Source organism: Macaca thibetana, chromosome 6 (genome assembly GCF_024542745.1).
Source record: "Macaca thibetana thibetana isolate TM-01 chromosome 6, ASM2454274v1, whole genome shotgun sequence".
NCBI lineage: Eukaryota > Metazoa > Chordata > Mammalia > Primates > Cercopithecidae > Macaca > Macaca thibetana.
Window position 1 is genome coordinate 104,174,732 of NC_065583.1, and position 15,062 is coordinate 104,189,793.

Consider the following 15,062-nt stretch of genomic DNA (forward strand, 5'->3'; position numbering starts at 1 on the left):
TGTTCACACACACACCCAAAAGGGCAATAACTTGAATAAGGTTGAGGCAGAACCCACCAAAAAGCAACAGCTGAAGCTTGTGCAGAAGGCAAGATAATCCATGTGCCAGGCAAACCTTCTTTCCTGGGGCCACTACCTTCCTGGGTCAGGTCCATTCACCAGTTTCACACTGATTTGTATTAAGAACTTGAGCCTTTTCATTATGACCTCAACAATGGGTCCAATGCCCCCAACCAGTTCCAGTAAGTGAGGGGTCAGAAGTATAGTACTTACATAATGGTAGGTACTTAGAAACCTGCAAAGTTCTGAATCTGATAAGATCTTAAAAAGTCTTTGGTGCCCTGGCTCTAAACAGATTTCATCAGTACAATAACCTGAAGGCTTTTCTTTATGCTCTTGTTGGCTGGGGATATTTACTTCAAATTTCCAGGCCTGCTTTTGCCCTGTTCATCATGGACAAGGTGCCCCTAACATTCCTGGGACAGCCCTCCAGTGCCCCATGTGCACTGCAGAATCTGTATTAGGGCATCTCCTGGCAACTCACATATGCCATCACATGTAATGTTGCCTAAAAAAACAGAAACTTATTTAAAATCAAATAATGGAATTGCGTATCAAAGCAATGAAGTGTTGCGCTGTTCATTTTTTATTGTGGGTAATACACAGCTGAAGAATTAAACCACAATAAAACCCCCCTCTTTCTAATTATATTTACTGTGTAAACATCTAAAATAAAAGTGCTGAGTCTTTTAACCTTCAATTAAAAACAGTAGAGATCACCAGGAATAATAACAATTAATCTACATTATTAAAAGGCATAAATTATGGAGTAGAGGCAACGTGGGTTTCTAGAAAAATTCTATGAAGTGCTCTGAAGCTAACATATACATAAAAATAAACCAAGGGATCTAGTTTACTTATACGTTCAAAAAGTCTTTGGCAATATTTCTTACCAAGGGCTGTTAAAAAATACCTGAATTCCCAAAATATCTGATTTCCCACTGGTTTGAGATTCTTTTTTTAATACTTTTCTATCTAAGGAAGTGACTGTTTATCCCACACTTTATTTCTTAGAGCACTCTACCCACCAAAAAGTGACTCCCCTGACCAGGGTGCACCCCAGGGGAAACTGCTTCTCTAGGTTTATGTCAATTCATTTTGCCTCCCCGGGACAGAGGATAATTAAGTTTGAAAAGGGTTTTGTCATCTTTGAATGACAATAAGTAATCAAGATAAGGCATATAATCACTATAATAGGATGCTCTCCTACTTATTTTGTATTGAGCCTCAAACTATCCATGACTTCTCAGTCAGCCAGAGAGAGAAGCCATGCTACAGACTTTTCTGGCATCCCACAGCCTGAATTTCCTGGGGACTGGGCCCCGCAGTGGCCCATGGGTGGAGAAGAGCCTCCTCCTTTCCCTGCTCCCTGACTGAGAAGGGAGGAAAACATCAGGGTCCAAAAACCCTGCCAGAGTGGAGCCAGAGCAAAACCAGGCAGGAGCTAGGACCCTGATATTCCTCAGAGGGTCCAGGAGCAGAACATCCCCCAGCCCAGCATTCTAGCCAGCAGCCAGACACCCAGAGAATCCCATCCCTGGAACTGAGCACCAGTGACAAGCCAGATCTTAAAACACTACATGCTTGTAAAGAGACTTAAAACTGGTTTCTTAAAGCTACTTCATGCATATTGACGCCACAAACAGACTTAATAAAATTGCTATTGTGGTTACTTAGCAATTATTATGGTTAGCATGATAAATATCGCCATTAGTTTACCCCTATGCGTAACAATCCAAGTAAAAATTTATAAATATTGAAAGTAGGATGTAGAAAATAATCCTCAAGGCTATTCCCAATCTCCATCTAATTGTGCAAAAATTAAACATTTTCCCAGGTTACAATTTTAAAATTCTGTAAATAGTGGAAAATACTGTCAAAAGAAGAAATGTTTCCAATTTATTTCTTTATATAACGGGCCTTCTGGCTAAGATACTGCTGTTGGCCAGCTGCCATTCATTGCCTGTTTAAAAGCTTCAAAATCCCTAGGATTCAGCTATGAACCCATGAACATCAGCCTGTTGACAGATAAGATTTTCTAAAGAATTGTTAACCTCATGTTACTGTCTCATTTTGCTACATACCGTAATTTGAACTGGGAGCGAACTTCCCCATGTTCTATTTGAATCAGTTCATTATAGCAAGCAATTATGCTGCTATTCTCCATAAATCTCTGAAAAGAAAGCAAAGACAATACATAAGACATATATAGTTACTTCTCTGAGAGCCAAACAGAGAAACTTAACAGTTGTTCCTACCCCCAGGTAACTCCGTTATATAAGACAATTAGTAAGTAAGATGAGATGAAACAGTTGTCAAGGTGTTCAAAGTGCTTGTTTAAATGTATGAGAAACAACAGAGCAAGTAATACTATACACTTCACTTCCTTCATAACAAAGGTAGAATAAACTATATTATGAACACTCTAGGGCACAGAATGCCTGCCCAGCCATGTAAATTACTGAAACATTTTGCTTCATATTGCACTAATAGAATCATCTAAAACCCAGCACTCAGCATGTTCAGTGTGCAGCACATTATCAATGATCTCTTTGGAAGGGAGAGCCTACTCTTTACTTCCTTCCTAATTTTCTGAGTGCCTAATGCAGGGGAAAAGTTAAACACAGAATTCTCATATGATCCAGCAATTCCACTTCCAGGTATATACTCAAAAGAACCGAAAACAAGTACTCAAATAAATACTTGCACATGTGTGTTCATAGCAGCATTATTCACCATAGCCAAAAGGCAGAAACTGCCCAAATGTTCAACATTTGAACAGATAAACAAATTGTGGTCTATACATAGAATGGATTATTACTTGACCATAAAATGGGAATAAAATACTGATACATGCAACAACATGTATGAACCTGAAAAAAGTATTAAGTGAAAGAATCCAGACAGAAAAATTCACATATGGTATGATTCCATGTATATGAAATATCGAGAATAGGTCAATTGATTGAGTCAGAATGCAGACTGGTGGTTGCCAGGGCTGTGGGGAGGAGGAATAGGAGTGACTGCTTAATGGGAACACATTTGGGGATGATGAAAATGGCTTTTTTTGTTTGTTTTGCAACAGGGTCTCTAGACAGAGGTGGTGATTGTACAATACTGTGTATGTGCTAAATGCCACTGAATTGTTCACTTTAAAATGGCTAATTTTAGTTTCATCTCAATGGAAAAAAAAGCTTTCATGTATTTATAAATAAACGTAGTGAATGAATGAACAGATAGATAAGCAAATAATAATGCAGAAGAAAATGCAGCACACATTGTCCTTCATCAAAGACCCACGAAGCACCCATTTATGCTAGGTATGAGCTGCTCAAATCCCACGTTGAAAGAGGAGTAGGCCCTTTTTCACTTAATCCCAAAGTAATTTGGTTTACATTTCTCATATATGCTACATGATTCAGTGTAGGGTATATAGGAAACTGAGCACTTCTCTGACATGATCACGTCAATACTTAATGAGAAATAATGAAATCAGAAAAAAAAAAGCAAGTAAAAAATAGTAAGGGAAGAGATTTAAGGACAATTCTACTTAGGAAAGGGGAAATGTTTTGCATTTTAATTGATTAAAAAAAAACACATCCTGCAAGCCTTTCCAAGCATATGGCTGGCAAACTAAGTAGAAAGATAAGCAGAATTCCAAAGTATTCCAAACTACCAGTCACATTCTTTTGCTTCTCAGGTAGCTATATAGGTGGAGAAGGAGAATACTAGATCCTGCTGAAAGATGTGTTTCTTAGATTTCCTTCACCCAAGTTGGCCAGAGAAAAAAATCAATCCCTCTCCTCACTCCTTCCTTTCTCTCTCTCTTCTCTCTCTCCCTCTCCCCCCGCCACCCCCGCTCTCCCTCTCTCTCTCACACACACCCCCACATATACACTGAAGTGGATGGCTCCACATATCTGGAGTGGTTGGCCTCTCTCTGGCTTTCCCTGGGCCTCTGGTCCTCCACTATTCTTACGTGGACACTGGGAAGGGCTAAGGAAAGAGAGGAAGCCATAAACATACACAGAAGGGAAACACTTTCTCTTTGATTTACAGAGCAAAGTTAAACATGGTTAGATTCCATTTGAGCTTTTAGATGGATAAAAGCTATATATCAGCCTATAACAGAACTCAGGGGGTTGTTAGCTGATGTTTTGTAAAAACATGAAAAAACCATGATAACACACGTTTGAAAATGCTGGCATAACATAGAAAGATATGTATGTATATCATGACACTGTTTTGTAAATAATACACAGTCATTTCTATTTCTGCCTAGGAATAAATCTGAAAGGCTAGTGGCATAAATAATTTTAATTTTTAGCTTATCTGTATTCTCTATAACAAACATGGATTCGTTTTTGCAAAAAATGGAAAGAAAATGTTGGGATACACAAAGTTAGCAGGTTTGTTTACTACAGGATATCTCAGAGCATTTAAAATGCTAATGTGCAATGTTGCAAAAGTGCTCTGTGAATTCTCAGGTGTGGGAGGAGGGGCAACTGAGTTTTCACTGATTCCCTAAACTTATTTGACCATAGAAGCCTTTTTTCACGGACCACCTATTAATAGCTTTTGGTACAGTAGTGTTCTGTGAAGCACTAGCTTGGGAAATCTAACTTTAGTGGACCCAATATAGAGTTTGGAGTTAAACAACATGCATTTGCTTCTGGACTTTGTCATGAGTGTGAGCTCTGGCAAGTTTAGTTGTTTTGAGCCTGTTTCCTCCTCTGCAAAAATGGAGAAAATATCAACTCCCTCATATGTACAGGAGGATTAAGTAAATCACTGGGAACTGGGCCTGACAATAAATCGTAGCTCCCCACTTCCTACTCCACAGAAGGCCTCTCCGCAGAGAACCGTGTCCCTACAGTTGTGCCCCCGGCATGCCTAGCACATTGCACAGAGGCAGAACTCCATAAACACTTGTTAAACTGAACAAACATTTTTGCAAATAGAAAAAGAGGCACATAAAGTTGATATAAAAACAGCTGCAACCGTCCTTTGCTAAGATGCTGGTTTCTAAAAGGCTCAGCGTGGACTGAGCATCTATATAGTTGACTGCTTACACACAGCTCCAGAGCCTTCAAGGGGAGTTGTTGTGGGATATGTGATGGCACAATTTGTTCCTAGATCCCCACTCAGGGACCGCAGACTGAAGCACCAGCCAATTAGCTAGCAACCCAGGGGTGAGTTAAAGCAGATGATCTAATACAATCAAAACAGCTTGGTGATGGGAAACAACCTCACAGAAGGCAAGGATAACCGGCATATTTGAAAAGGTGCTTGGGCAGAGAGTTGTGAAAGACAGGATTTTACCCAAAAAAGGAGAACCACCACCTGAAGATCAGTCTCAGCCAATGGTGTGCCACAGTAACGCCAGGAGAGCTGTTGGAGGTGCAGCGCGCTTCTCCTGGAATGAGCCCGAGCTACTGGGGGCACCCTGACCTAACCAGCAAATGGCCTCTATCAGGGTCAGCACTGAAGAACACCAGGTGGTCTCTGACAGCTACTGCCGTTAATGCCCCTTCGCCAAAGGCTTATTCACTGAGGCTGACTGCAAAACACAGTAACACGTCTGGATAGTGGGAAGTGAAGCCTTCCAGAGCACCATGGACAGGTTATAAAATGTGTAAGAAGGAAACAATGGAACTTTGGTTAAATGTTCTCAATAGCATTTGCACCCAAAGAGCGCCAGTTATTTCTCCAAACTGAGCAGATGTGCAACCTCAGCCTTCCAGACAAGATGCCATCGCTTCAAATGGCAGCAATTCTAAACCAGTTTGAGGGAGTATCACTGAACTAAAGGTAGAATTCCAAAAGGACACTCAACAGCATGTACATGGGTCCCTAATCGATAAAACTCACAGTGTGTCATCGCCATTCTCCAATCATCCCCCAGGTAATGAGGAAAATCTACGTCCTCACACTCCATGAGGTCCCAACTCAAACTTGAAAAGGACAACATTGGAATGGGGTGAAGTCAGGGGGTCAATATTTCACAGAAGTTCTATGAAGCCTGTGAATAATTTTAGAGCTATTTCTTAGAAAATGAGTAAAGAAAATCTGTCTCAACCACATGGCTTCTTTGCTGAGTTTTCTTTTGCAACTCTTCATTCCAAAACTCAGAAGCATTGTCTCATGCATTCTCATTAAGATATAGCACCTAAGAATAGCTTTCAGAACCAAACGCCAACCTTTGCGAGAAGAGATAACAGACAAGAGGAAAAAGTGTTAGGAGCGTGAAAAATATTGCTAGCTGGAAACATTCATTTCGATCACACATCGTGAGCCACTAGACTACCTTGAATCTTCTCTACAGCACTGTGACTTCCACACTGAAGCATACCAAAGCACAAAACAACTGCATCACAAAGGTAGTTTTTGCTTCTCTGTGGTCTACAACTAAGACAACTAAGAAGAATATATATATTTTTAAGCCCGGAGTAGCAAAGTACCATTACTTAAAGCACACAGAGGATTTTCATAATTCACAAGGCACAGGCAGTACCCTATTTTTTAAAGAATATATCACTCCATCTACTTGGGATTCAGATTACTTTTTTTTTTTTTTTTTTGAGACGGAGTTTCGCTGTTGTTGCCCAGGCTGGAGTGCAATGGCGCCATCTCGGCTCACTGCAACCTCCACCTCGCGGGTTCAAGCGATTCTCCTGCCTCAGCCTCCCGAATAGCTGGGATTATAGGCATGCGCCACCACGCCAGGCTAATTTTGTATTTTTAGTGGAGATGGGGTTTCTCCATGTTAGTCAGGCTGGTCTCGAACTCCCAACCTCAGGTGATCTGCCTGCCTTGGTCTCCCAAAGTGCTGGGATTACAGGCGTGAGCCACTGTGCCCGGCCGGGATTCAGATTACTCTTACCAAAAGATTTTGAGATATTGGGTATGCCTAATCACTTAGTTTGTTGGTAAGTCTCTTTGGAGTAACCAATCTCAATCTTCAAGTTGAATATCAGTGTTGTTCATGATGCTTATAGTTTAAGCCAGGAGGTCACAGGATGCTATAGGATTACTTGTGTTTAGATGATCAGCAAAAGCTGTATAAGTAAACCATGGTCTTCTATCCTATTATTCTCCTAAGGGAAACCTTTTATTCTTTACGTAGGAGTAATATATATATTTGTTATTTTAAAAAATTAAAATATGAAGTAAGGTCTTCTACAATTTCTCTATAAGGACTTGTTTTCTTTTAATATTAGGGAATATAGTTCTTTTAAACATTCATGTTTTGATGATCTTTTTCCTCTTCCCTTTCTTCCCTTTCTTCTAAGTCCATTCCATCAGTTCTTTTCCATTTGCATGCACACAGCCTTGCCTCCAATCTAATTTCTACCCTGAGATGCTGGGTGAGCTTGGTTATTTAGTTTGTTAGTGAGTTTCCTTGGAGAAATTCTTAATCTTCAAGTGGAATCTCAGTGTTATTTGTGTAGTTTGTCACTCAAAGAATTTTTCTTTGCTGATGCTAATGGTTTCAACCAGGAGTTTACAGGGTGCTACAGTCATCATGGGCTTGTCCCTAGGGTATAAACTCTGGCCAGCCCTGATGAACAGAGTCTTGGGTGCCAATTTGGTGGATGTATCTATATATAATCACACACATATTGAATCGAATTGACTGTACTGATTTAAATAAGATTACTTTGGGACGACAGAATTTTAATCTGATATAATAAGATGGGTTTTTATGTCATTGTATATCTATTGCTAAGATATATGGAGAAAATCCAGAGAGCAAAAAAGGCAAAGAGCTCGACTGGCAGCTGCTCGTTACTCTCCCATGAGAACACAGTCTCTTCCTTTCCCCAACAGTCCTGGGGCTTCATTTCCTTAACAGTTCTCCGTGGCGGCTTTGCCTTCCTGTTATGGGAGAGTCAGGGGTTAAGGTACCCGCACCTGAGAGAGATGCTGGACATCTTGTACATACCCTGTTGAAGCCTGCATGGAGAAGAGGAAGGACTGACGCCTCTTCATGGTCATCCGATCTGCAGCAAAGCAGAAAATGTGGTCACTCAGCAGATACAAACCAGGATTCCTCACACTGAAACATGGAGAGAGAGCAATGAGGCCACACAGCGTTAGCTCCAAAAGTGGCTTCCTGACGAGCACATGCCCACGGGGCACACCTGCCTTCAAGGATACAGACCCCACATCTACCTTCCAGATGCAAAAAGAACAAAAACAGTAGAGAAAGCTCCAGCAGCGTACCTGGAGGTATCACCCTCAGCATACATGAGTGGCCCTTTCCAATTCAGCTGCCCTTTGGGGTTGAGCCACATGTATGGGAGCAGTCCCATAAAGGGACGTTAGGTGCACTGTTCATTCTGAGACCATTGTCCCCAAACCATCTGGAAGTATGACTCCCACACCAAAACTGAGCTGGGTCCAACCCTCAACATGAGGAAGACAGTCAGCAGTCCAGGCTGTAGGACCCCCAAGCCAAATGGGAGAGAAGTATCAGCAGGAACACACAGTTAGAAGGGAAGGAGAGAAAACAAAAATGGATAATTGCCACTCATTTCACAAGAGGGTTTGCTATAGTGAGCCTACCGCTGAGTCTCAGGACTTCAGTTTGAGTACAAGGTGGGATATGGATTGCCTTGTCATGAAGACATGCCATCGCTGGGCTCCCTATCACCGAAATAGAGAAACAGGGTCTGAGACAGCCAGCAAGTAACATGGGGGACATACCCTAAGAACCAGGGAAGAAAAATGGAATAAAAGGGATTGGGTGGAAACGCAGATAGCAAACAGGAACAGAAGTCCCAGTGCTGACTTGTGGCATTACCCATAGTTGATTCCTGCCCTAAGGGAAAAGCTATTTTACCCACTTTGTTTTTCTTCTGGAACTCCAAGTTCTATCTTCTCTGACTGTTAAGAAGGCCACAAAATGGTTCCAAGGGTATTAATAATGTTTTATTTCTTAAGCTGGTGACATAGACACACACATTCATTTTATTACCACTCTCTCTATACGAAATATTTTACAATAAAACCAGGAAAAGTCGGTGACAATCATAACAAATAAGCCATAGTCAGTCAACCATTATTTTGTCAAGGACTAGCAAACCTTTTTGCCATACGAGTTGGAAAAACAAGAGTGTTTTGTTCTTGGACCCGCGTAATAAGCCAGGCTTGGGAAAAATGCTGTGTGGCCTTGAACATTTCTGGTATTGATGTCCAAGCCTCTATAACCTCATTCAGATCTCTGAGTGTCCAGAAGATAAATGTGAAAAGGAGGGTTGAAGGAGGCTCATCTTATGTCTCAGTTCCCCTCATTCATTCCCTGTGGAATCTTAATCTCCCACCAGGATGGAGAGGTGTAACAAACCAGTGAGGACAATGTCTTTACTTTCTCTGGACCACATCCCGTGGTGGGTATCAAACAAAGTGAGAAGACAGAGCTCCTAGGAAGACACTCAAGGAGTAGCAGGTAAGTAGGAGTCTTCAGTAAGGGTATGACTTTGAAGCCATGATTTCCTGCTGTATTCACATGGCTTTGGAATGAGGCATTTCAAGTCCCCTGGGCCAGACTTTCCTGGCCTTTGTCACAGAATTTGTGCCAAATGCCATAATGAGGCCAAGTCCAACAGGTCCTAGGCCCTAATGAAGTTCTTATTCTCTCCGAAGCTAAATACAGCCATTAAAAGACTACAACAGGCCGGGCGTGGTGGCTCACACCTGTAATCCCAGCACTTTGGGAGGCCAAGGCCAGCAGATCACGAGGTCAGGGGATCAAGACCGTCCTGGCTAACACGGTGAAACCCCATCTCTACTAAAAATACAAAAAAATTAGCCGGGCGTGGTGACGGGCACCTGTAGTCCCAGCTACTCGGGAGGCTGAGGCAGGAGAATGGCGTGAACCCGGGAGGCGGAGCTTGCAGTGAGCCGAGATCGCGCTGCTGCACTCCAGCCTGGGCGACAGAGTGAGACTCCGTCTCAAAAAAAAAAAAGACTACAACAAATTTTGTTACCTGCCAACATTCCCACCACTGTAGTTTGTACAGACAACTTTTCTTCCTGCTGGCTCTTTTACTTTGAGTGCTGGCCACATCAGACGATAAACCCAGCAGAGCAGTCGCTCATCCTACAGTTTCATTGTACCTACAGCACAATCCCTTTTCTTTGCCGCCCAGCATTGGATAAACTCTACTGTCCTGCCTCTAGCCACGTAACGGTCCCAGCATCAACTTTACAACCCTTGTCTTGTGGATTTAGTGCCCTTTTATTATCATGCTTGAACATGAAAAAAAAAAAAAAAAAAAAAAAAACGTGTTTCTTCTTAAATGAAAAACAAGCATATCCCCATCTCTTTTCTTCAAAGAAAAAAAGATAAACTGGAACAATGTTTTCTCCAGACCACCTCCTCCTCAAATTTTCCATTCATTTCTGGCATATAATGAGTAAACTTTCTCCCTGAGGTGTATGACTATGTGCTAAAGGCAATTACATAAGATACAGAGAAAAACCTAAATATTTCCAGGAACTTGTGAAACAAACAAAACCCCCAAAGCAAGATCAAGATCTAAGGCTGGTGTTCTAGGACCCAAGACGCGCCCATTGCTTAGACAGCTCAAAAACCAGATTACATCTGACAGACATTTCAGAACGAACAGTACTCCTTCCAGCTGGGAATGGGAGGTGCACTTACACTCGTGAAACCACTGCGAGGATCACCGTGTGCTCGGAGGGATTTGTGGCCCGGATCGACCTGCAATGAGAAGCCTCCAAGTCAAACAAGGTGATCTGGACTTTGTTACATTAAATGAATGCGGAACTTCTTCACATTGAAAATGACACAACATCAAATCTTTCTCTAAAGAAAACGTCTCAAAACACACAGAAGACAACAAAGAAAGATGCCCTTGTGGATTAGGACAATCTCTTCATTTCGTTAAAAAATTTTTTTTCTCTTAACTCCCAGGCAATTATCCAATAGGTCAGACCTGCCAATTTTCCACTTAAAAAAATTGGCAAATTCCACTTAAATTCCATTTTTTAAAATTGAAACTCCACTCTTCAAAATAAAAATAAATTGGCAGTCCTACAATCCTCTTCTTATCAGTATGTACCTGGGGGAGCCAATTGGGTTTAATCTTTTTTCTTTTAAAAGAGCAGATAGTTCAGAAAGTCGACCTTATGATAAAAATTAAAACACTCGCTGGCAGCGGGATGTACAAATGCCGGTTAAAGCCAATTAAAGATGGTACAAAGAGCCACCTCAATTTTTCAGTCCTACTGTAGTTTGTGCTTAAATACTTTAAACAACTTGATCATCAGCTGGAGCTGAGAAATGTTGCAATATGGTACCTGTCACTGTATAATGTTTGTTGTACTGGGACCACCTGGATATAGTTAGTTTATTCCCTAGGAGTTAAACAGGGCCAAAATAATCAGGACATAGAATTTTGAGGTCCATGAATCTTCTCTGCTGTGCCATGCTACAGCCCAGATTCTGCACTGTTCTGGTCAGGGGGTTGTAAATTGGACAAACTTTTAATAAAGGCCCACACACTTGAATCTCAGTGCGAACCAGCATGCTTCCTTTGACCTATTCTCCTGGTCTGGCCTCTGCTTATGCTGAGATATCTTGGAAGGGAACCATCATCTCCAAGAACAGAATTACTCCTGAGTAATTTGTGAAACAACATGCATTTGTTTTTCTCTCTGGCTGTGGGCATTTCTGCTCCCCTCTACTTTAATGTGTTTGAACTACCACTCCCCAAGGGACAGTCGGCTCGTATTGCTTCATCCTCTTCAACTCCAACATTTTCTGACCTTTCTCAAAAAATGCACCTTCTCCATGTCCTGTTCCTCGAGCCCTCACACTATGTGGGAGGAAGGCTACAGGAAATGATCGGCTGTCATATTCCCAGGAAGTGAAGTTTCCTCTGTGGATAAATGGTATTTTAAAGAGATCTTTTGAAGAAAATGCTATTAACTCACAATGGGGCAGGAGGCATAAGTCAATATCTCTCCAATGCCAGCACAGGCTACTTCCCACTCAGCCACCCTGTAGGGCAGGTCCTGCTAAGGTGAAGCTACACTTATTTTATACTCAAGAGCCTACTGGATGGATACTCAGTGGAAATACCAGTTAGCACCTAATGAAAAAATACATAGTGTTTTAGAGGCATGTTCCGATCTCTAGGGAAACTCTAAGTACTTCCCACCTTCATTCAGTCTTTCTCACCCCAGTAGGTGTCATGGGCACACTGCTGGGCTATATACTAAGGTGTGGGTTTTAGGCAAGAGGCTAAAACATGTAATAAGCATAACTGGGCTGGAGCACATACTCTCTTGGTTTCTTTTGGGACTGGCTTCCATCTTTTGGGTTGCTTCCTGCTGCTTGTCTCTTTTCTCTCGTCTCTCCAAAGGAACTGGTATGGTAAGAGAGACCTAGGCCTCTTCCTGGATGAGAGGACTAAGGGGAAGGTGGGGCTGAGGCTCAAGGACGCATGTTAGGCTAAGGTCCAATCCTAGCTCAAAGGTGAGGGATCTAGCGCCACAGATGACAACAAAGAATGCACATCTGCCAGGGGCATGTCACCTACCCATCCCCTTAGGGAATGTGTGTTGGGAGTCAAGCATTTGGAATCTGGCCACCCTCAACATGACCAATAATGGTCGGGAAACACACTGACAGATACGTCCATCTGACTTCTAAACTGTATAGACCTCTATTGGTTTTCTGAGCAGCTAACACAGAAATACATTTGGTAGGAAATAAAACTCTATTTCTTTATATTCAAAGAAAAATGTAAAGTTTATCTGCTAAACTGGGCCTTTGCCTGAATTAAAAGATTTCTTCCTGTTGATTTTTTCTTTATAAGTAAAGCTTCTCTTAAGTCATTGTATGTAGGAACAAAGAAGTGTGATATTTCTACCATAAAACTACCTAAGAAAAGTAAGTGAAGGCCAAGAAAAATCAGAAATACTTAGTTTTACAAGACCCAATTCTACTATAAAATCATCAAAAATATTTCCTAATACTAAAAATAGCATCCAGATATTTTATGATATACTCTATGTATATTTATATACACTATTAAATAGAAAAACATTTTTATGCAGAAAGATGAGATTATTTGAAGCCATTAAAACATTTCTAAAACAGATGCTTAAGAAAAATTCTTCTTTGGGAAACTGAAAATCATCAAAGAACAGCAAGATGATGTCTGTGATAAGAAACTTCTCTTAATCCACTAATTTCTTCTCAGGGTACCAAGGTTCTAAAAAGCCATTTTCCCACCTTTTATTTCACTTACTAACATTCAAGAAAATTCCAGCTCCCCATGCAATTGGACTCTGTCTTGGTCTAGCATTTAATTAGTGACCTCTTCCATCTAGCTTCAAAGCATTCCACTTCTGCTAAATGAATCAGTTCATCCAGAGCTAACTCTTATGACTGAGCATTTATTTATGAACAGGCCTGTGTTTCCTCCCCAGAGTGCAAGCATTTCTATAAACAAGCAGGGGGTTTGGGTCCCTGGAAGATTTTCTACTGCTGCAAAGTGGCTGCCTTCACTCCATGACTGGGAAGCCTGCTGTGGGATCTACCCATCTGTGTCAGGCAGGAAAAAATTTATATTTCACACATTTCCGATGTTCATTTTGGGAGAGAATAATGAAGATTAAAATAGCTAGTTTAAATCCAAACCGTATCTGTGTAATGAGAACTGTGTGAATTTTAATTTTTTTTATGAGCAATACACAGGGTGGGGGGAATACCCTGAAGTTATCAGGGTAGCCCAGCTCACACCTCTAAATTTAGTACCACTCAAATGTGGAAAAGTAGAAGAGGAGAGAGAAATCTACAGGAAGGAGCTATAGCTTTCACCACAGACATTTGTATACACTGCTTAAAAACATCAACACATATTTTAAAAATATTTGAAATAAATTAAAGATATCTGTAAATGAAATTAATTTTAAGCTGTTAAGCGAACATTTGCTCAGCATATTAAATTAGAGAAGGTACCTGCACACCGCTTCTGCATCGAAGTTCTGAGTTTGTCTATGATCAATTACAATAATTTCATGATGCTTATCAAGAAAGCATTCAAGGGCTGACTCTGGAGTCCGAGCAATATTGCATCTATAACCAGCTCTGTCACAGGCCCACCAGAAGCCGTCGCTCTGACTATCTTCCTTTGCAAAGATCAGCAAAACCTGAAAACAACAAAAAGAGCATCTTGAAATAAATCATCATCCATAGAGACTATTAAAAACAAGCCTATTGGCCAGGTGCAGTGGCTCATGCCTGTAATCCCAGCTCTTTGAGAGGCTGAGGCAGTGGACTACTTAAGCCCAGGTGTTTGAGACCAGTCAGGGCAACACGGCAAAACCCCGCCTCTACAAAAAATACAAAAAAAGTAGCCAGGCATAGTAGCACATTCCTGTGGTCTCCACTACTCAGGAGGCTGAGATGAAAAGATTGCTTGAGCCTGAGAGGTAGAGGCTGCAGTGAACCATGATTGCACCACTGCACTCCAGCCTGGGCAACAGAGTGAGACCCTGTCTAAAATAAAAGCAAAAACAATCCCCCCAAAACAACCAAAAGACCAGGCCTATGGTATACTGGTTTAAAATGGGGCCTCTGGAGGGAAGCTACCAGGGTTCAAATCCCAGCTCCTCCAGTTGGTTACAGTGGTCTTTGAACAAGGTATTTCACCTCTTTGGCCTATAGTTTCTTGGCTGTAAGAGTGAAAGAACAGTGCCACATAAGTTAGTTCTGAGAACTGAATAAGCACAGAGAAGGTGCCCATTCACTCTGGTGGTGATTGTGACTCACTGCAATTACAAGTATTTCTAATTTCCTAATTAGTTTGGTTTTAAATAAGAAGTAAAATTATTAATGAGATAGTTAACACAGGTTAGATTATGGTTTACATTTACAGTACATATATTTGATTCCAGTTGCAAGTGGTATTTGCCTTTAAGTCTCTGGAGGCCACCTCTTTGAACTTAGCACTAAAATACCT

The 15,062-nt window shown here is 41.3% G+C and overlaps 1 protein-coding gene across 10 annotated transcripts in view; it reads right to left on the reverse strand.

The window, feature by feature from the left end:
- Positions 1–15,062, reverse strand: part of PDE8B (phosphodiesterase 8B) — a 344,936-nt gene that overhangs the window by 89,311 nt on the left and 240,563 nt on the right. For all 10 annotated transcript variants that reach the window (XM_050795661.1, XM_050795657.1, XM_050795656.1 and 7 more), the window contains 4 exons: positions 14,060–14,250; positions 10,730–10,789; positions 8,006–8,063; positions 2,145–2,233 (listed from right to left, as the gene is read on the reverse strand). In XM_050795661.1, coding sequence (XP_050651618.1) covers positions 2,145–2,233; positions 8,006–8,063; positions 10,730–10,789; positions 14,060–14,250 — 398 coding nt within the window. The remainder of the gene's footprint in view (positions 1–2,144; positions 2,234–8,005; positions 8,064–10,729; positions 10,790–14,059; positions 14,251–15,062) is intronic.